Genomic DNA, 21,540 nt, shown 5'->3' with positions numbered 1-21,540 from the left:
GATGTTGCAGACAGTAGGTTAATTCAATGGATTGCCAAATGAAGATCCTCACCTCCATCTTAAGTTGTTCTTGAAAGTGAGTAATGCTTTCAAGATTGTTGGAGCAACCCAAGATGCTTTAAGACTGAGGCTTTTTCCTTACTCCTTAAGAGATCGAGCAAGAGCATGTTAAATTTGTTACCATCTGATTCCATCACTACATGGAATGAGTTGGTTGATAAATTCTTAATGAAATGTTTCCCACTGATAAAAAATGCAAAATTACGGAATGAGATTACTTCTTTCCATCAACTTAAAGATGAGAATTTGTATGAGGCTTGGGAAAGATTCAAAGAACTGCTTAGAAGGTGTCCTCATCATGGCATTCCTTGCTGCATACAATTGGAAACTTTCTATAATGGGTTGAATCCTAGTACAAGATTGATGGTGGGTGCTTCTGCAAATGGAGCTTTGTTATTCAAATCTTACACTGAAACTTATGAAATTCTGGAGAGAATTGCCAACAATAATTATCAGTAGCCATCAACCAGGCAACTAGTAACAAGAGGAGCAGTAAGGGTACATGACATAGATGCAATTAGTGTTTTATCAGCACAAATAACCTCATTGACTAACATGGTAAAAGCCATGACATCTGCTCCAGCAGCAGTAAAGCAAGTTGCTGAACTTTCTTGCATATACTGTGGTGAAGAACATCACTTTGATAATTGTCCTGAAAATCCAGTATCAGTAAACTATGTGGGTAATTTCAATCGACAACTTCAAAACAACCCATATTCAAATACTTATAACCCTGGATGGAAGCAACACCTAAATTTTTCATGGAGCAATCAGAATCGAAATGCTCCAACATTGAATGGACAAAATAGGAACATTCAACCACTTGATTTTTATCAGCAGAGTCAAGGGCAAAAACATATCAGTCAGGATCCAATCACTTCACTAGAAGCACTGATTAAGGAATACATTGCAAAGAATGAAGCAATTGTGCAGAGTTAAGCTGTATTCTTGAGGAACCTAGAGAACCAAATGGGACAACTTGCCACAGTAATGAGTAGCAAAACTCAATGAAGCTTACCTAGCAACAATAGAAGATCCTAAAAGAGATGGCAAAGTAATTAACTTAAGATCTGGAAAGAATGTTGATATCCCTGTTGATGTGACTAAAAAGGGGCAGGAACTTAATTCCTCACAAAAACCTGGAGAACCAAATGGGACAACTTGCCACAGCAATGAGTAGCAGAACTCAATGAAGCTTACCTAGCAACAATAGAAGATCCCAGAAGAGAGGGCAAAGAACACTACAAAGTAATTAACTTAAGATCTGAAAAGAATGTTGATATCCCTGTTGATGTGACTAAAAAAGGGCTGGAACTTAATTCCTCACAAAAACCACCTCAAGATGGAAGCAAGTTACAACAACCCAACCATCAAGACACTGGTGACAGAGACCAAGCTGCAGCAACTATGGAAGGAACTCAACCAATACATGCTGAAAAAGAAGTTGCAACACCAGTAGCCACAACCGACAACAAACCAAACAAGCATAATTTGGCACCTCTTGAAGCAACCCAATAGTTTAGGCATCCACCCCCTTTCCCACAGAGATTCCAGAAGCAAAGACAAGACAAGCAGTTTAGTAAATTTTTGGAAGTGCTGAAACAATTACACATCAACATACCTTTTGTGGAAGCCTTGGAGCAAATGCCTAATTATGTGAAATTTCTAAAAGACATCTTAACACGAAAGAGAAGGTTGAGAGAATTTGAAACTATTGCTTTAACACAGAAAAGCAGTCATATGCTCCAAAGTAAGATACCTACAAAATTGAAGGATCCAGGAAGTTTTACAATACCATGTTCCATTGGAACTACGTACACTAGCAGAGCACTTTATGACTTGGAAGCCAGTATTAATTTGATGCCATTGTTTGTATTTAAGCAGTTGGTAGTAAGGGAATGCAGGCCAACCACAATCACCCTGCAATTAGCTGACAGATCTCATGTATATCCTGAAGGAAAACTTGAGGATGTACTGGTGAAGGTTGACAAATTCATCTTCCTAGTAGACTTCATTATACTAGACTTTGAGGCTGATAAAGAGGTACCTATTATACTTGGAAGACATTTCTTAGCACCTGAGAAAACTCTGATAGATGTCTAGTGTGATAAGTGCCTCTAGTGTTGCAAGATCTCCTAGAAGGAAAATAAAAGCATCATCATGATTAAGCATTTCAGTTATTCTTTCTTGCATACCTGAGACGACTAACTCTTCTCCAGTTGATGAGTCAGACGAACTGCCCAATGGTTTTCAGACTCTGGGGATGATGCCTAACACTTGACTTCCTCTGATAAAAGCTGCTTCTGAGACCATTTTTGATAACCCTCGGTTACCTCCTCCATACACCAAGTGTAATTTTCTCTCTGCTATACTTCGACCAAGATCGATGGTTGCCTCAACGAACTCTTTATGTTTGCCATATGTAAATTCAGAAAGCACACAAATGTTCTTGAATTGTCTATTGGGAGTAGCTGCCATTGTGATACTTCTCAAAAACAATTTGTGAGTGCTTGACAAAAAAGAAATCGCATTTAAGAATCTTGGTGACAGTGGATCACAGTTGTGTATGAGGTAACATGTCAGTGTCAAATAACGCGTAAAGCACGTGGCTCGCTAGTAAAAAGGAAACAGTAAAAGGGAAAAAGCGAACAGTAATAAGGAAAAAGCAAACAGTAATAAAATTATTAAAGATAATAATGCACACAATAAAACAATTAGTGAAATAAAATAACAGTAAAGTAAAAGGATATTTACAGGTAGTTGCGACTGTAGCTCACATCTTCCTCTGGTTTTACGTCCAGAAACGGCTTGAACGCCCTCTATGGGTCGATGATAGGCTTCCCATCCAGTTTTCTTATAAACTGGCAAACAGGGTCGTTTATAGTCAGATTCCCGAAACTATATCGTGCATGCTCTTTTTGGAATAATGGCCATAACTGGAGAATCGCTCCTTGCACATATCCATTAGGATGCGTTTCAAGAGACAAAAGGATATCATCCAATGACTCCTTATTCAAGCCATCCCTAATGAATTGAATCTTATCTTCCCTGTTATCAGACACCATTCCTAAAGAACATGGGTGTTTATTGCAACTCATTCTGGCACACTTATGACAAGCAACAGAAATTCTTCGAGCTCGTCGTTTTCTTGCATAATTTCCTTTACCACAACCAGGCATGTATGCAATAAATTTTGGAGGTAACTCACCTGCCGATCATACTTTAGCCTCGATTAACCAACGGATGTCAGCAGGTATGTTATTCCTCATGAGTAATCGCATGCGTTCGGACTGAGCTTTATAGATCGTAAGGAGGGCATTCTGAGGAAGTGAAGGGAATCGCTTGTGAAGCTTCACTAGAATCTCGTTTCGGTCCATACTTTCGCCTCAGAATATCAGTTATTATGGGAAACTGAAGTAACCGACTTGATTGTCACGGAGTACCGTTATCCGCCACTTTACCGGGGTAACAAACTAAAGCACACAAACAGAAAAACAAATTAGAACACACAAAGAAAATTAAAATCGTCCTCTTATTGAATTTACCTCAAGCTCCAACTGGATGTCGTAAACACTTCTCTCAATGTCTCAGAGTTGGCTTTCTAAACCCTCAACATAGGCTACTAACTCTGGTGGTTGTAGAGCCCAAATGCGATGTGTTTTACAAAATTGAATCTGCCTTTTGAGATGAGTTTTGACACGTTGAAGTGGTTTAAGAATGTTCAGGAGGAACGGTCTAAGTAAGGTACTCATGATTAAAAATGATAAGAGAAAACTTAATAGTTAAACAAACACACTTATGCAAAAATAATTTCAATTAGCAAAAGAATAATATAAAGAAAGAAAAAAAATCAAATCACCGAAAAAAAAAATCAATTCAAATCTAGTGGGTCACTCAAATTTATTTCGGTGTTTTCTCCATGTGGTTGGTATTCTAGATATGGCTTTAATCTTTGACCATTAACTTTAAACGTGACACCGTTCTTTGGGTCCTTAATTTCAATTGCTCCATGTGGAAAAACAGTATGTACAATAAATGGGCCAGACCAACGAGAGCGCAATTTACCTGGGAATAGGTGCAAGCGAGAATTGAATAAAAGCACTTTCTGACCTGGAGTGAAAGATTTTCTCATAATTTGCTTGTCATGAAAGACTTTCATTCGTTGCTTGTAAATCTTGGCATTTTCGTATGCGTCATTGCGAATTTCTTCAAGTTCTCCCAGCTGTAATCTTCTTTCTGAGCTGGCTTGCTGCATGTCAAACTTGAATTTCTTGATGGCCCAATATGCACGATGCTCGAGTTCCACAGGTAGGTGGCAAGCTTTTCCATACACTAGCCTGTAGGGTGACATCCCAATCGGGGTCTTGAAAGCCGTTCTGTATACCCATAATGCATCATCAAGTCTTAATGACCAATCTTTCTTGTCTGACCTCACCGTTTTTTCTAATATGTGCTTTATTTCTCGATTGGATATCTCAACTTGGCCACTGGTTTGCGGATGATAAGGGGTTGCCACTTTGTGTGTGATTGAATACTTTGTCAAAAGAGTTTTGAATGCTTTGTTACAAAAGTGGGCACCACCATCACTGATTATTGCTCGAGGGAATCCAAATCTTGAGACAATGTTGCTTTTCAAAAATGCTATCACTACCTTGTGATCATTGGTCCTACATGGAATTTCTTCTACCCATTTCGATACGTAGTCAACAGCAACCAATATGTATTAATGGCCAAAAGAAGGGGGAAAGGGTCCTATGAAGTCGATACCCCATACATCAAAAATCTCAACCACTAAAATTGGATTTAGTGACATCATGTTCCTTCGTGTAAGACTCCCCATTCATTGACACCTATCACATGAAGAACAGAAAGTGTAAGCATCTCGAAAATAGTTGGCCAATAAAAACCACATTGTAAAATTTTAGTTGCTGTTTTCTTAGCACTGAAATGGCCTCCACAAGCTTGTTTATGGCAGAATGAAATAATATTCTGAATTTCATTTTCTGGGACACATCGTCTAACAATTTGGTCAGCACAATACTTGAACAAATACGGGTCATCCCAAAAGAAATTCTTTATCTCTGCAAAGAATTTAGCCTTATCTTGCTTGGTCCAATGCTCTGGAAGTTTACCTGTAACAAGATAATTAATTATATCAGCATACCAAGGTAATACTTCCACACTCATTAATCGTTAATCTGGAAATGACTCATTCAATATTAATGGCTCTGTAATCGTGTCAAAATGGAGACGAGAGAGGTGGTCCGCCACAACATTTTCTGTCCCTTTCTTATCTTTGAATTCCAAGTCAAATTCCTGCAAAAGTAACACCCAACGAATTAGTCTAGCTTTTGCATCTTTCTTTGTGAGAAGATATTTAAGAGCAGCATGATCTGTGAATATAATTATTTTACAACCAATGAGATAAGATCGAAATTTCTCTAATGCAAACACTACTGCTAGCATTTCTTTTTCAGTAGTTGAATAATTCAACTGTGCATCATTCAATGTCATACTAGCATAGTAAATAATGTGGGGAATTCGATCAACTCTTTGTCCTAATACTGCTCCTACTGCATAATCAGATGCATCACACATGAGCTCAAATGGTAAGCTCCAATTTGGGGGCTGAATGATGGGTGATGATGTCAACAACTGCTTTAGTTTTTCAAATGCCACAAGACATGAATCATCAAAGATAAAAGGTACATCCTTAGCAAGTAAATTGCATAAGGGTCTAGAAACTTTGCTAAAATCTTTAATGAAACGTCTATAGAAACCAGCATGCCTAAGGAAAGATCTTACTTCTCTGACTTTTTTGGGTGGAGGAAGATTAGAAATGAGATCCACCTTGGCTTTGTCAACCTCAATACCTTTGCTCGAAATGATGTGACCAAGAACAATACCTTGTTTTACCATAAAATGGCATTTCTCTCAATTTAAGACCAAGTTCTTCTCGATACATCTCTGCAGAACTAGTGTTAGATGATGTAAACATTGATCAAACGAATTACCAAAGATAGAAAAGTCATCCATAAAGACTTCAAGGAATCGTTCAACCATATCAGAAAAAATGCTCAACATGCATCGTTGAAATGTAGCAGGTGTATTACATAATCCAAATGGCATTCTCCTATATGCAAATGTGCCAAAAGGGCAAGTGAAAGTAGTTTTCTCTTGATCTTTTGGTGCTATGGGAATCTGATTATATCTTGAGTAGCCATCTAGAAAGCAATAAAATTCATGGCCTGCTAATCTATCAAGCATTTGATCAATAAATGGTAAAGGAAAATGGTCTTTACGTGTGACAGAATTCAACTTTCTATAATCAATGCATACACGCCATCCTGTAGTTACTCTAGTGGGTATCAATTCATTATCAGCATTCGTAACTACTGTGACTCCTAACTTTTTGGGGACAACTTGCACATGACTGACCCATGAACTATCAAAAATTGGGTAAATGATACCTGCATCTAATAGCTTAAGGACTTCAGTTCTAACAACTTCTTTCATGTTAGGATTTAACCGACGTTGCATCTCCCTAGTAGTTTTAGCATTTTCATCAAGGTGAATGTAATGCATGCAGTCTACTGGGTTTATACCTTTAATGTCTGCTATGGTCCATCCTAATGCTCCTTTGTGCTCTTTCAAAACATCCAACAACTTACCTTTTTGTTCGTCATTAAGGGATGCTGAGATGATTACCGGTAGAGTACTTTCTTCTCCCAAAAATGCATATTCCAATGTGTTGGGTAATGGTTTGAGCTCGAGTTTCGGTGGTGATTCTGATGATGGGATGAGTTTCTTCTCTGATGGTGCTAGTTGTTCAACTCTTGACTTCCATTTATTAGTGTCCATAGATGGTGCTGAGTCAAGCAGGGCGTTGACCTCATCAACCGATCTGTCAATATCAAAATCAAAACCAAAGTGAGTTAAACATGTTTGTAAAGGATCATCACTAAGGTTTGTAAGAAAAGTGTCATCAACTAATGTTTCAATTAAATCCACATCAACAATTCCATCATCTGCATTGTAAGGTTGTTTGGCAATGTTGAAGATGTTCAGCTCCATAGTCATGTTGCCGAAGGACAACTGCATATTTCCAGTCCTGCATTGAATGTGAGCATCCACAGTTGCCAAGAAAGGTCGGCCTAGGATAATGGGGATGTGCTTTCTTGAATCCTGTATTGGTTGAGTGTCAATTACAATGAAATCAACAGGAAAATAAAACTTGTCTACCTGGATAAGCACGTCCTCCACAATACCACGAGGTATTTTCGTGGACCGATCTGCAAGCTATAACACCACTGGAGTTGGGTGTAATTCTCCCAGTCCAAGTTTCAACAATACTGAGTAAGGCAACAGATTTACACTAGCTCCTAAATCCAACAAAGCATTCTTAATTGTGTGGTTCCCTATACTACATGAGATAGTGGGGGAGCCTGGGTCTTTGCATTTTAAAGGAATTTTATATTGGAGTATAGAACTAACGTTTTCTGTTAAAAATGCCTTCTTTTGAACATGCATATTTCTCTTTTTAGTACAAAGGTCTTTAAGAAACTTGGCATAAGATGGAACTTGTTTAATAGCATCAAGCAAAGGGATGTTAACACTTACCTGTTTGAAGATTTCGAGAATCTCACCTGTGGATTTTTCCTTTTTTCCTTTAGCTAACCTTTGGGGAAATGGAGCCTTGGGAACATATTCTTGTGGGTTGGTTTCTTCTTTCTCCTCCGGTGATGAGTTCTCAACATTCACAGGTACAATTTGATTTTCTTTTGTCACCGGCATCTCCACTTTGTTGTCGACTTCCTTTCCTTTTCGCAAGGTCATTACTGCTTTGACCTCTCCATTCTGCTGTGGTGAACTGGTACTTGCTTCATGCACTCCTTTAGGGTTAGGCATTGGTTGACTTGGAAATTTACCTTTCTCAACGGTCATTGCCAAGGTCTGAACTGAAGAAGCAAGTTATCCCACCATCTTCTCGAGGCTTGAAACTGATTGGGCTTGTGAGTTGAAGCCCGCTCTCAATTCATTTCGTAGTCCATCAATGGTGCGGTTCTGTTGCTCAATCGTGGAGTGAGTAAGATTCTTAAGATTCTGGAATGAATCCTCCCATGGTCTGGGTTGAGAGTAATTTTGGTTCTGATTGTATGGTCTAAATGGGGGCTGAGAGGCTTGAGGATTTTGAGGAATTTGTTGCATTGGTGGAGCTGGAGCTGCTAGTCCATTCTGTTGGAGTCCTTGAGACCATGAAAAATTGGGGTGGTCTCTCCATCCAGGATTATATGTATTGGAGTATGGGTTGTAATTCGATGGTTTTCTCATTACACCTATGGCATTGGCTTGATCTGAGTATGAGTCATGGTCATGTGGTTCTGTTGATTTAGTAGTCGATAACGATGCTATTTATCGAGCAAGACTTTCAACCATCTCCTTGACTTCTTTGATTGTCGAAGTTGACTTGCCAATTTGAACCTCATTTACTACCTTAATTCTTCTAGTATTCCAGAGTGATCGACTCCGTTGTTGGGAATTATTCGCTTGTCGCTGAAAGAATTCCCAAATCTCTGATGCACTTTTTGACATTAGCTCTCCTCCACTTGTTGCCATTAGCCATTCTTGCACATTCGGCAATAATCCCTCTAAAAAGTATTGGCATTGGTGTCATTTCTCATACCCATGATGTGGACACTTCAAGAGTAGCCCATTGAATCGCTCCCATGTTTCGAAAAACTGCTCGTCGTCTCTCTGAGTAAACTCCGAGATTTCCCTGCGAATAGCGTTGGTTTTATGCACTGGGAAATATTTATTCAAAAATTTTGTTACCATTTGTTCCCATGATGAAATGCTATTAGCAGGTAAAGTATTTAACCATGAACGAGCTCTATCTTTTAAAGAAAATGGGAATAGTCTAAGTTTAACATCATCGTCTGAAAAATTTTCATATTTAAAAATTTGACAAATTGCATGAAAATCATTCAGATGATTATATGGGTCCTCATTTTCTAGACCATAAAATGTTGGGAGACAATTTAGCACACTGGGTTTTAATTCAAAACTCCTAGCAGCTACATTTGGGTATCTTATGCATGATGTGCTCAAATTAGCTAAGGGACTAAAATAGTCCTTAAATGGCCTCTCTTGTGGTGCTTGTAAATCCATTTTATTTTTAACATTCTTGTGCGTGCAAAGTATTTTTTCTAGTTCAAGGTCTATAGGTTCAAGATTAGGTAATAATGACCTACGACCATGCATGCAAAACAAATAAGAAAAATAAAGATGGGAACAAAACAAATAAAAATAAAGAAGAGGGAGAAATTACGATACTAACCTTATTGCGCTATTAAAACCTTTCTATAAAAATACACAAAAACAAATACGTGAAATTAAATTAACTAAAAATAAATTAATAAGATAAACAAAAAAATTCAATTGAAAATTAAATTACAGAATTTTAAAGAAGAGAAAAAGAAAAGAAATACTAATCTTTAAATGTAGATTCATTTTTTTTTCTTTTTTTCTTTTTTTAATAAAAAAATACAAGAAAACAAATAAAAGAAATTATTCACAAAAATTAATTCTATGAATTAAAATTACTTACCTCCCCGGCAACGGCGCCAAAAACTTGTTGTGCAAATTTTAATGTACTCGCAAGCGCACGAATCTATTATAGTATAGATCAATGGTGACGAGTGTCGACCCCACGAGGAGGTGGATTTTAATTATATGTAGAATTAATTTTGTAAATGGGTGGTTGAAATTGTGGTGGAAGTGATTTAAATTATCCTAAAATTGGAATTGAGATGGCGATAATAAATTCTAAAATTGGAATTGCAATGGCGAGAATAAATTGAAGCAAAATCTATTGAAATGACGTACTTGGGTATCTGGATCCGTATCAATATGCATCATGGGCTAAATAATCCGTATTAATGCCAATTACATCATGAGGGGGGAATCCACACCTCATGAACGACGCTCTAATCAATATGTTGCTAAGGGCATAATAATAACCTTGTACTAGAGGGCCGGTGAAACCAAGGCGGTACTAGACAAGAATATTATTATTTGTCGACGAGAAGTCAAAACATCCACAAAAACTGGAGGGGAAGAGAAAATAAATTTACCAAATTAAGCCCATGACACATGTTGAGACTTCACCTTCAACCCAAGCTTGAAAGAAAATTAGCCACTCATAATTGAATTAGGGGCAAAATGAAAATTTATTAAAATACGAAGAAAATACAAGATGGAGAAGGAATTACAGAAAATGGATCCCAAAAATGGATTCAGAGATATCAAATTAGGGGGGGAGAGGCCCCCTTTTTATAGATACATGGAGTAAATCATGGCCGTCAGATTAAAAACAGTTTGGACGCTCAGGATTGCGCCATGTCATCAGTCAACAGTACGCGGTTTGACCACGCGGATAAACAGTAACACGGTTTGACCCGGATGAACAGTAACGCGGTTTGGTTGAAAATAATCCTATGTGATGCATGTACCGTACGAGAGATTTTTCGTCCACTAATATGCTGCCACGTCACCATCAACAGTACATAAGAATTTTAGCCCAACAGGATCGTGACACCTCATCAGTCAATGCCACATCATCGATCAATGCCATGTCATCGTCCGTCTATGTGAACAGTGTCGTGAACAGTAACGTATACAGTACCGTACACGTGAATAGTACGTACATGTGAACAGTGCTATTTTTCATTTTATGCTCCTTCTAAGGTTTTCGACCGTCCTGAGTTCAAAAGTGATGTCCGTTTTGCCATCTGATCTCTCGTTTATTGTGAAATGACTATGATGCTCCTAAAATACATAAAATACTTAATTAAAATAAAACAAACGGAATTAAATCAAAAGAAGGTTAAATTTATAAAAGTAAAGGTGTTAGTAAGACTTGAAATGTAAAATGACAATTTTCTCCTTTATAAATATGTATTTTCTAACACTCAACACTAGTCTGAGAGGAGCCAGTAAAAGAAAGGGTAGCACTTCTGGAGGCATTGCTACAGCAGCCTCGACAAAACCAAAAAGGACCAAATCGGTGTCAACCAAGCAAGCTACCCCAGCCACAACACCTCCCACCAGCCCAGTGAAGAAAAAGACAAAGACATTGTTAGCTACCTCCCCACAAGCTCCCCCAAAGAATAAGCTGGGCAGTGCATCCAAGAAGCGCTGATGCCATCTCACCATGTTGCAGCAATACCCAAACCACAGGGGAGTATCCCCTTCTTGCTAGTCAATTTATTTAATTTTTTAAAACTTTTCTTTCATTATGTTTTCAATTTGTGTGGTCTTTTCTAAATGTCCTCCTTCATGTCCTTGTCAAATTGTGTGACTTTTCTGTTGCGTGCTTGTGAGGACACAACACCTTTTTAGTTTGGGGGGGGGGATGTATATCTGGGTGCTTTGGATATGTGTTTATGTATATGTTGTGTGAAGCTCTGATATCTAATATTTATGTATGGATTTGAAATCCTAATGAAGATAAATTGAGTGTTAATGGGTGATTATAAGAATACCGAGTAGAGATAGTAATAGATAGAGAGTGAAATTTTATCCTAACACTTAAACTTTGGTGGAGTTTATGAGACTGTTGTAGCAGAGCCAAAAGAATAAAAAAGATCTTAAGTTTGAGGGGGAAAAGTTTGATTGACTGTGCTAGCTATGACATAAATTCTACTCCAATGGCTCAAGTTGCTGAGTAACCAGAGCTGAGTATGTACCCCATACGCAGAGTTGTGTTCAAATGCAACAAGAGTTATGAGCAGTGCTGTATCAACTACTCTTATGAAAAAAAAAAAAAAGAGAAAAGTGAGACAATAATACAAGGAAGTCATTTGTTTAGGATATTGAGTAGTCAGGTCTGTTCATGAGCCCCATGTTCAGCCTTGAGTAAAAGATATGTCTAGATAAGATTATGTTACATATATTGCTACAACAACTCTGATCTGTGCATGGTTTAAGTAATTAGGTGTCATCATTACAATTGATTGGCATTCACATAAAAAATAAATGTTGTAGTGAGGAGGTTGAATACTCTCAAATTTTCATTCCTAAAATCAGCACAGTTTGAGTATGTGAGATTTATGCTACCCCATATATGAATAAAATTATGTTATTGCTGAATTACATGCAATCTCTTGGTAATGTTATAGCATTTCTGGAATTCAATCAAAGTAACACACACACACTGTGGACAGAAGGAAGCTTAAGTCTAGAACTAATTTACTATGGTCATTTTGCATGATTGGGATTGTGATCTAAAGGTGGAAGAATCCTTGCAAATTTGATAAAAAGAGCTAAAGTTGCGTGTTGCATGCTTGTTTGCGTGAAGTGTTAGTATGTTGTCATTGCTTGAGTACAAGTAAAGGTTTAAGTTTGGGGGTGTGATAACTCCATGAAATGAGAGTTATTACAGCAATTCTAGAGTTAAATCAAGATCACTTAGAGAGTAAATGAGTTGTTTTTATTATATTTTGCATAAACATTCATTTTAGTGAGTCTTAATAAGTTTTGCTTGAATTAAAGTAATTTGTGCTCAAAACAGGTGCACAATTGTAGGTTTTCATAAGTTTATAATTCATGAAGGGATGCTGAGATATTAGACCAGTAAGAGGAGGAAAGAATATTGCCACAAAAGAAGTTAAGCACAACCGAGAACAATGCAGTGTTCTAACTGTTGTCAAAGCAACCATTGTTGTAGCAATCCTGGAGCACTGAGGGAGAAAACTTAGTGCGGGTCAGCTGCCGAATTGCGACTGTAGTTTCCTAATTTAACTCATTCACGCCTGAGGCCTTTGTTTACCTTAGTTTTTAGTTATAAAAGGAGGCGCGCACCACATAAAAAGACGGCAAGAAATTATCATTAAAGACTTTGGAGATAAAAAGAAGAAGAAGATCAGAATTCAAGAGGACGGCTTCAGCAGCATTGAAAAATCCCGCAGAATTATTTGGATTTACTTTTTGCCGTTCTCAACTTATATATTTCTTCTTTCTTCGTCTGATTTAATGTATCTCGTGAACAATATGTTGATGTTTGTTTTTCTCTTTCAGAATATGAACTAAATTTACTTGTAGTTAAGTGACAAACAATCTAATGGGTTCTTGACTATTCTTATGAGTTGTTATGTCATTGTTGTAGCATTTTACTTAGTAGCTATTATTTTAACTGTTATTTCGGTTGACCACCCATTTAATAGTTCAAGTTAAGATAGAGCCGCAAAAGGGCATGTCTTAGCGGATATTAGTAGAGTAATACTTTATCTTAATTTAAGTTTCCTGGATTAAGTTTATCTTGAATCCCATAAGGGCTATACTTGAAGTTAAGATTTGTGACACACTAGACATAGGTACTCACCTTGTAGGGCGGAGAGACTAAAAGGTCATAAGGCCATGCCATAGGTAGAATAACAATTGGTCATTGCTAATATACTTAAGAGTGTGAGAGTTCTAATACACGATAGCTGAGAATGCAGATTAATTTTGCCCAGTGCTGTAGCAATTGGTGTAACAACTGGTGTTAACTTGATGAAAACCAGTTAGCTCATAAAGAGAGTTTGATCATTCAACTACCGTATTCTTAATTGAATCTTAGACACATTTAATTTAGTTTATTTCATACTGGATTGTTTTATTTAATTCTTTCACAATTATCAATTTCGATAGAACCTACTTTACATTTGTTAACTTCGGACTTAAGTTAGATTGTACTATTGTGATTGTTGTAGCATTTCTAGTGACATCAATCCATGTGGACACGATCTTGAATATTCATCACTTTATTACTTGTTGTGTACACTTGCACACTAGCATCAATAGCATTTGATTATAAAAATTTACCAACAGCTATACGTTCTATATTGCTTTCTCTGCCTTTATCATTGTAATTTTATTATTTTAAACTATCGTGTCGAAGTGCAGCATCATGATAGTAGTCATTGTATCCTGGAGATCAAACTCTTTTGTTATTCATTGCACCGAGATATCCTATCTTGAGGCACGAAATTTGGTATTAAGGATAGTGTTGTCGTACGTCTCAACTATTTTTACGTTTCAGTCCAGTGTTTAACTTAAACTTTCATTGTTTTCCGTCTTCATTCTCCAACAATCTTAAGATTAAATTATGATTGATCTTCTGTTTTCACCGGTCGCTGCACTTCTTGCCCTCGCAGTCTTTGCATTTACCGATCTTTATGTTACTGATTTTCCTATTTCCGCTGTCATCACAGGGAAAACTTGCCAGATACTTCCAAGATTGAATTGTTTAATGGCAAAAATTTTTAAGGGTTGACAAGAAAAGGTCTTTGATTTACTGGATTTTCATAACCTTACTGACCACTAAAACAGGGCATTGAAGATTAGCCAAGAAACTTTAGATTTGGAATATTGGTAACAAGGTTTGCAGGTATATAATACTCAATACTATTGCTGGTTCCCTTTATGATGTTTATTATCCATATAAGAATGCATTTGGGATATGAGCAGTACCTAAGAAAAAATATGTGGTAGAAAATATTGGGACTTAACAATATTATATTGATGATTTTCTGCATTATCGGATGGTGGATGATAAATCTATGTTATACCAAATCCATGAATATCACATATTGGTTAATAATTTTAAAAAGGAGGAAATATTTCTTCCTGAACGATTTGTAACTGGTTGTTTGATTGGGAAACTACCAGAATCATGGAGAGATTGTATTAATACCTCAAAACATAAAAAGAAGAAAGTGAGTCTTAAAGATGTTATTACACATATTAGCATTAAGGAGAATAATAGAATTAGAGATACATTTGATGAAGAAGAGGAATTTTGTTCTAATGCAACTATAATGGAGAACACTCGGCCTAATAAAAAGTGGAACAATCCTAATAAGTCAACAATTGATGTTTCTAAAAGTTCAAAAATTGAACAAAAAATAAGCACAAGGATGAGAAAAGCCATTAATTTTGGTAATTATTTCTATGTCTTTCTTACTAAGAATGATCCTCAGACTTTCACAGAAGCTATGATTTTTTAATATGCACCATTGTGGAAAGAAGCTGTCAACAATAAACTAGATCCCCTCTAAGCAATCATGTATAAGAGTTAGTTGATTTACCTCTAGGTACAAAACCCATTGGGTGCAAGTGGATTTACAAAAGGAAATTAAAAGCTAATAGATCTATTGATAAATATAAAGCAAGTTGGTTAAGTCTTTATATGGCTTAAAACAAGCACCGAAACAGTGGCATGAAAATTTTGATCAAGTATTGTTGTCCAATGGATATACGATTAATGATTTAGATAAATATATGTTTTTTTTAATTTAAATCCACTAGTGACGTGGGAGGTTAGGCGTGGACCCCTACTTGTCACATATATCAATAAATGATAAAATACATATGGAAGGGGGCATATACCAAAACCTCCACTTCAAAGAAACAATACAAGAGGTAAGTAAATCAACTAAGGTGAAACCTAACATCTAAAATATAATAAGCAATAGATAACTAGCGAGGTCTGCTAAAAAGTTGTTTACGATAATTGGGATTGGTGAGTAATTTGACCCCTTCCTAGATTGTTGCCTAGTAACACTAAAGTTGGGGCTTAGATCATGTCTCCAGTGTCCTCTAGTGTAGACAAGAAAGAACCATCATCCATTGGGTACTCATATGAATTGCGATCTAATAACTGTGAGACTTATAGTTCACAAGGTATTTAAAATGCTTGTCACATCCCCACTAATCCCTTCATCAGATTGTGTAAGAATATCGGTAGAGTGGGTTTTGCCCACTACTGTCGTGCCTACATCATCTGATAACGATTGAAAACTTGTAGATACCTAATGATTTAAAGTCCCAATGCTCTGCTGGGGAGATGCACTATTATCATGGGGCTCAAATTGTCATAGATAAATATATCTATTCTAAATTTATTGACAGTAATACTTTTGTTATCATATATTTCTATGTTGATGACAAGCTTATTCCGAGTTCTAATACTGGAACTATTGATGAGACTATCACTACTAGAAAAATGGTCTTTACTGACTTTAGAATAGTGTCAGAAATTACTTTTACTGACACTTATTAATTGTGTCAGTAATCTGGGAGTCAGAAAAATAGTGACACTTGTAAGTGGTGTCAGTGATTACTATTACTATAGTATCACTAAAATAATAACACCATGGTATCAAAATATTACAATACTATATTAGTATTTGTGATTACTGTTACTATAGTATCACTACTTTATTTATTATTTAAAAAAATAATTATATAAAATGACATGTTGCCCATTGATTTGTTGATAGAATTAAAAGGCTGTGAAAAATAAGAACAAAAATCAATTTATATATCAAAACCTTTCATAACATTTAAATATTATCAATATATATTACACAATCCAAATACTTCAATACACAAAGACGTCTGATTACAAGACAAGTTATTCTTATAATTGAATAATCTTAACTGCTATTATCCAATCAATTTGATAATGATACTTCTCTAGAAAATATCTTCATAGTATATGACTAATTACCGAATTCTGTCCACAGGATAAGGCATCTTGAGCAATGAGCCATATCAAATGAATTTGAGGGGAAAGGTAGGCGCTGTGTGGAAATGATGCCAAGAATTGCGGGAATTCCACGTTCCAATGCAAATTGAACTTGAGCTTCATGATTATCTCTTGGTGCAAGAGAAACCGTTAAAATTCCACGATCTAATAAATCACCTCCCCAGCTAGCAACCTATAAAAAAAAATGTAAGTGAGTTAAATTTATCCTAAGATGACCAAGAGGCACTATAAGAATAAACCATCAATGCAACATAGATTAGCCCAGTATATGATTAGATGAAAAAGTGGGCAAATGGAAAAAAAAAACTCACCCCACATCCAATGTCAATAGCAGTTCGAACTGTCCCATCTTTTATTTCTGGAATCAGATCTCGCATCAAATCAACATATGCACCAACTCCTTTGGGAAACATTGTACCTCCACCAGGAAAGAGGAACTTCTCTCCTTGTTTTCTCAGCCAATTCTGATTTGACTTCTGCTTGTTAATCCAATCATAAGGCACATTCCTGAAACCAGATCCAAATAATAGAACAAAATTGACTTACGGCCAACATCAGTGGACAATAAAACCAGTTCATTAATAGATCATAATACATGTACTAACATTCATCCCTACTTTTTGGCCACTTGATAGGTGGCTTATACCCATCAGGAGGGGGTATTAAGCATTCCTTCCTCTCAAAAACTGGAGGGCAGTGGCGTTCCATGAAAGTCGCGTTCCATGAAAGTCAGCCGATGAGCACCGTACTTTTTCCACCTCTGTAGCAATGAATGTTTGCCATCAATATGGCCACTTGATATCATATAGCTTTGTAACATTGCCTAGAAGCTGTTACTATTATCAAATAAGCATTTAAGGTATACCTTTGGATCTGTGCATGGAGTGTAGTCTTGATAGTTGCTGCTGCATTCAGGGAAGTTAACAGATTTGATCTGAAGCGGAGCAACCACTGGATCCTTGGGAGACGAGACTGCTTTCTGGACATCCCTAATCTCGACCCTGTTTTTCTCAGAACAAAAGATTCCACCAAGGTAAAACGAAAACCCACGTAGTGCAACAAACAATACTGTCAAAGGAACAATCCTGGGACTTTTATCACCATTTGGAGAAATCGGTTTCCCATCTTTATGCTTCATTTTGTCAGAAACAATTAATTACCTGCATTGATAATAGTAAAAAAAAATTTAGTCACAGCTAAGTGAGATTAAATTTTTAGCTCAATGAACAAACACGTAAAGAAACATCTCCAAGATCCCAACTATGGAAATAAATACATTCCATGCTCCAGTTTCGATTCCTCCATTGTCTAAGATATTAAAGTAAGCATCATAAAGCAGAATGAAGCGGACAGTACAATATTTGAGTCACAACTCAATGTCACAACCCAGTCACTTATAATTATCCTGAGACTATTAATAGGATCCAATTAACCAACTAAGACGGTTGAGAATTAATGTGTGAACTTAAATGAATGAGTAAATATCAATTTGACTAACCAAAAAAAAAAATCAAATGGGAGTTAAAGAACACGAATTTGCCTGACGAATGAGCACAATAATAAAGCAAAAGACGAATTTGCCAGACGATGAAGTTATTTCTGGTTCATCACTAAATTCTCTAATAAAATAAAACCTCTAAGATCACCAATACAATTCAAACAAACTCAATTCGTAACCCAATTAAAAAATGAAGAATGAACCAACTGATAACAAAAATATTACAACAAGGTCATCCCAGGTTTCAAAATCACCAATAATTAATTTTTTTTAAAAAAAACTCTTGCCTGTCTAATTCGAAACAGAACCTCTTCTCCCTTTGCTGCTTCTTCTTTGCTGTCATAAAACCCAGCTCCAACCACAAAACTTCAACCCTCAGGGTTTTCTATACAGAAATAAAAAAATAATTATAAATAAAGATAAAACAAAACCTTTTCTCATGGGTTCTTTGCATATCACCCTCCATCGATCCTGCAATTGATATTGGCTTCGTCACTCCATACTGCTTAGGCGGTAACGGCGGCAAAATCATTCTCTTCGAACTCAACATTAAAAACAATGAAATACCCCCTACAAAAAAGCCCTAATTTTTGGATTCGAACTTTCGAAAAAACCCTAGCTTTGCTCAAATTCTTCACAACACTTTCTAGTTCAAGGGTATTTTAGGTCAAGGATGGCGATTTGAAGGTTGACGGCGACGGCTGAGGTAGATCATTGTTATAGAGAGAGAGAGAGAGAGAGAGAGAGAGAGAAGAAAGGAAGAGAGCTTCAGTTCATAGCAAGAAGTGGCCGTGGAGAATGTTTTTTCACTTCTTAAAAATTTTAAATTTTAGGTTTTCATGTACACCTTCCATTAAAACGACATAGTATCTAGGTAATTTAATTTAATTTTTAATATTATTTACTTATTAAGCTAAAAATCAAAATCCAACTCATGGCCCAGTGGTTAATGTTTAAAATTAAAAAGTTAAAGTTTAGAGGTCTTTAGTTCGATTCCTAATGGACGCAAAATTAAAATTTTATTTTTCTAATTACTAACACCTTATTGTCACAGATCTCTGATATTTAATTTACAGACACTATAGTATCACAAATTTGTGATATTTATTTGTTAAACACGAAAAATGTCCGAAATGCACGTAATTACTAATACTTTTTAATAAAGTATCACAAGACAAGTGTCAGTAAAGGTTATTTTTCTAGTAGTGTATGATAATGCTTGTCTCTAACTTCGTTATTAAAGACATCAGAGAGGCAACTGCTATTTTGGGCATCAAAATCACAAAAACTAGTGATGGTCTCATAGTCTCACAAAATTAAAATGATATTGCAGTGATTTGGATATTATAACTACAAGATAGTTTTCAGTCCATATGATGGTACTACTTATCTGAAGACGATGAACATTATAGTGATTAAGTGAGATATGCCCAATTACCTGGTAGCCTAATGTATTTGATGAATAGCACAAGACTTGATATCGCATATGCTGGAGGTAGATTGAGTAGTATACCCAGAATCCAAACTAGGATTACTGGACTGTAGTAGCAAGGTATTTGAGAAGCACCATTGATTATAGGCTTAAATATGGTAGATCTCTATCAGTACTTGAAGGTATAGTGATGCAAATTAGATCTTTGAATCAAATGAGATCAAATCCACTAGTGGTTATGTTTTCACCCTTGAAAGAGGTACCGTATCTTGGAAATCATCTAAACAGATAGGTATAGCTCGTTCTACCATGGGGTCTAAGCTAATTACTTTAGAAAAACTTGTTCTGAGACTGAGTGGTTGCAAAATCTCTTGGCAGATCTTCTTATTCCTGCTCATTATTAGGTATAAATTCAAATGCTATTAGTGTCAATGTCCAAGTGTACACAACAAATAATATAATGATGAGTATCCAAGATCGTCTCCACAGGGATTGATGTTATCGGATTTGCTACAGCAATTCTGACAGTGCAATTTAGATTAAATTAAAATAAAATAATTAAATAAACTAAATTAAAAATGTAATAAAGGAAATCTTAAATCAAACACGAAGATGCAATCAATAAGAAATGGGTAGTTGAGTGATTAAGCTCACTTAATTATTTTTTTTACTATATTTCTAATGTTTGGCTCGGTTGCTGCAGCATCTGCTCTAACACTGGGCAGAATCCTTACATATCCTCAGCTGTCGTATATTGGATATCTTATATCTATATGCAACCTAACAATGATCAGTTGTTATGCCAACATAAGATATAACATTACTCGCTTAAGTTCTAATTACCCTACAAGGTGGATCCTTATATCTAGTTCATCACTAATTTTAGATTGAGCATGGCCCTTTTGGGAATTAAGTTGAACTCAATCCAGGAAACCCAATCTAAAACCAAGTATCGTTATGATATGTTCTACTGAGAGAGGCTCTTTTGCGGCTCTTTCTTAGCTAGTATCATTAAATTATATCAAAGCAAAATGCTATAGCAAACATGCAACAACATATAAGTTCAGTTAGTAAACCATCAAGATTGTTTATCACTCAACCACAAATAAATTCAGTTCATGGTTTACAAAAGAAAAATAAAGAACAAAGTTTCAGCCATTAAACACATCCTTGTGCATACAAAGTAAACAAAAAAACAAGAGAAGAATATGAAGGACTAAGTTCCCGATTGATTTCTGTAAATTCTCCTCTTGTGCAGCCCTCGATTTCTCTCTTAAATCATGTTTTTCTTTTGTTTATTTGTAGTTTTTCTCCTTGGGTGACGACTCTCCCTTTTCCTTTGCGTAGGGTAAACGAAAGTGTAGGGCGCGCATCATCCAGATTAGGAAACTACAGTTCGTAATTTTCTGGGTATCTCGCATGGAATTTTCTCTGTCGTTGTTCTAAGATTGCTACAGTAATGATTGCTACAACAATTGTACTGTTCTAGATTTGTTTCAATTCTTCTGTAGCATACTCATTCGCTCTTTGTGTGAATGAAATGAGATGTGTACCATAAATAAATAGATAGAAAATAAACCAACGTAAGCTAAAGTAACAAATCAACCACAAGAGACACAGATGTTTACGTGGAAAATCAAAAACGGAAAAAAAACGACGGGACTGTAGTCCAATGTAACCTTCCACTATAATTAATAATAGGATTACAGTACAAATTCTTCTCTAGATAACACTAAAGGCTGATAACTATTAACGTAAATGTTCTTATAATTTTGATTTTGATGATAACAAACCATGTGGTTAAAAGATTAAATGGTAAATTTTTTCTTAACAAAATGGTTTTTCATAGAATAAAGTTTCTAAACAAATTATTATTATAGGTTAAGAATGTTGGATCTTTCAAATTGGAGAAATTTGTTAAGCCAATTAATAACTTGGAATAGGTTTGAGATTCTGGAT

The 21,540-nt window shown here is 36.0% G+C and overlaps 3 protein-coding genes and 2 non-coding genes across 5 annotated transcripts; 2 read left to right on the top strand and 3 right to left on the bottom strand.

Moving 5' to 3' along the window:
* Positions 1-257: 257 nt before the first annotated feature.
* Positions 258-365, bottom strand: LOC112496009 (small nucleolar RNA R71). Its single transcript, XR_003062427.1, has one exon. It is a non-coding gene; the product is annotated as a small nucleolar RNA R71 (small nucleolar RNA).
* A 1,339-nt stretch (positions 366-1,704) lies between these two features.
* Positions 1,705-2,163, top strand: LOC107174323 (uncharacterized). Its single transcript, XM_015525107.1, has one exon. The coding sequence runs from the start codon at positions 1,705-1,707 to the stop codon at positions 2,161-2,163; it is 459 nt and encodes a 152-aa protein (XP_015380593.1).
* Positions 2,164-8,740: 6,577 nt separating this feature from the next.
* On the top strand, positions 8,741-8,844 carry LOC127902001 (small nucleolar RNA R71). Its single transcript, XR_008054406.1, has one exon. It is a non-coding gene; the product is annotated as a small nucleolar RNA R71 (small nucleolar RNA).
* A 7,760-nt stretch (positions 8,845-16,604) lies between these two features.
* Positions 16,605-17,193, bottom strand: LOC102614409 (probable methyltransferase PMT21; the record flags this gene model as incomplete). The annotated part of the gene is made up of 2 exons (XM_052439852.1): positions 16,605-16,823; positions 16,963-17,193. Coding segments are annotated over 2 exons (450 nt in total), but the record flags the coding sequence as incomplete, so codon positions are not given.
* Positions 17,194-17,330: 137 nt separating this feature from the next.
* Positions 17,331-18,021, bottom strand: LOC127901837 (probable methyltransferase PMT20). The gene is made up of 2 exons (XM_052439851.1): positions 17,517-18,021; positions 17,331-17,411 (listed from the first exon to the last, which is right to left on the bottom strand). Exons 1-2 carry the CDS (start codon positions 17,787-17,789, stop codon positions 17,331-17,333), a joined length of 354 nt encoding a protein of 117 aa, XP_052295811.1. The 5' UTR covers positions 17,790-18,021.
* Between the last annotated feature and the right edge of the window lie 3,519 nt (positions 18,022-21,540).

The sequence above is a fragment of the Citrus sinensis genome, chromosome 4 (assembly GCF_022201045.2).
Source record: "Citrus sinensis cultivar Valencia sweet orange chromosome 4, DVS_A1.0, whole genome shotgun sequence".
Classification (NCBI taxonomy): domain Eukaryota; kingdom Viridiplantae; phylum Streptophyta; class Magnoliopsida; order Sapindales; family Rutaceae; genus Citrus; species Citrus sinensis.
The sequence above is the reverse complement of the archived record's forward strand: the minus strand, read 5'-3'. Positions and strand labels throughout refer to the sequence as shown.

What these genes read in the sequence shown, in the direction of transcription:
- LOC127901837 (XM_052439851.1), bottom strand. Translation starts at nt 17,789, where the DNA reads ATGAAGCATAAAGATGGGAAACCGATTTCTCCAAATGGTGATAAAAGT. An exon ending in CTCCATGCACAGATCCAAAG is followed by an intron (nt 17,412 to 17,516) that starts GTATACCTTAAA and finishes TCATTGCTACAG; the next exon opens with AGGTGGAAAAAGTACGGTGC.
- LOC107174323 (XM_015525107.1), top strand. Translation starts at nt 1,705, where the DNA reads ATGCCTAATTATGTGAAATTTCTAAAAGACATCTTAACACGAAAGAGA.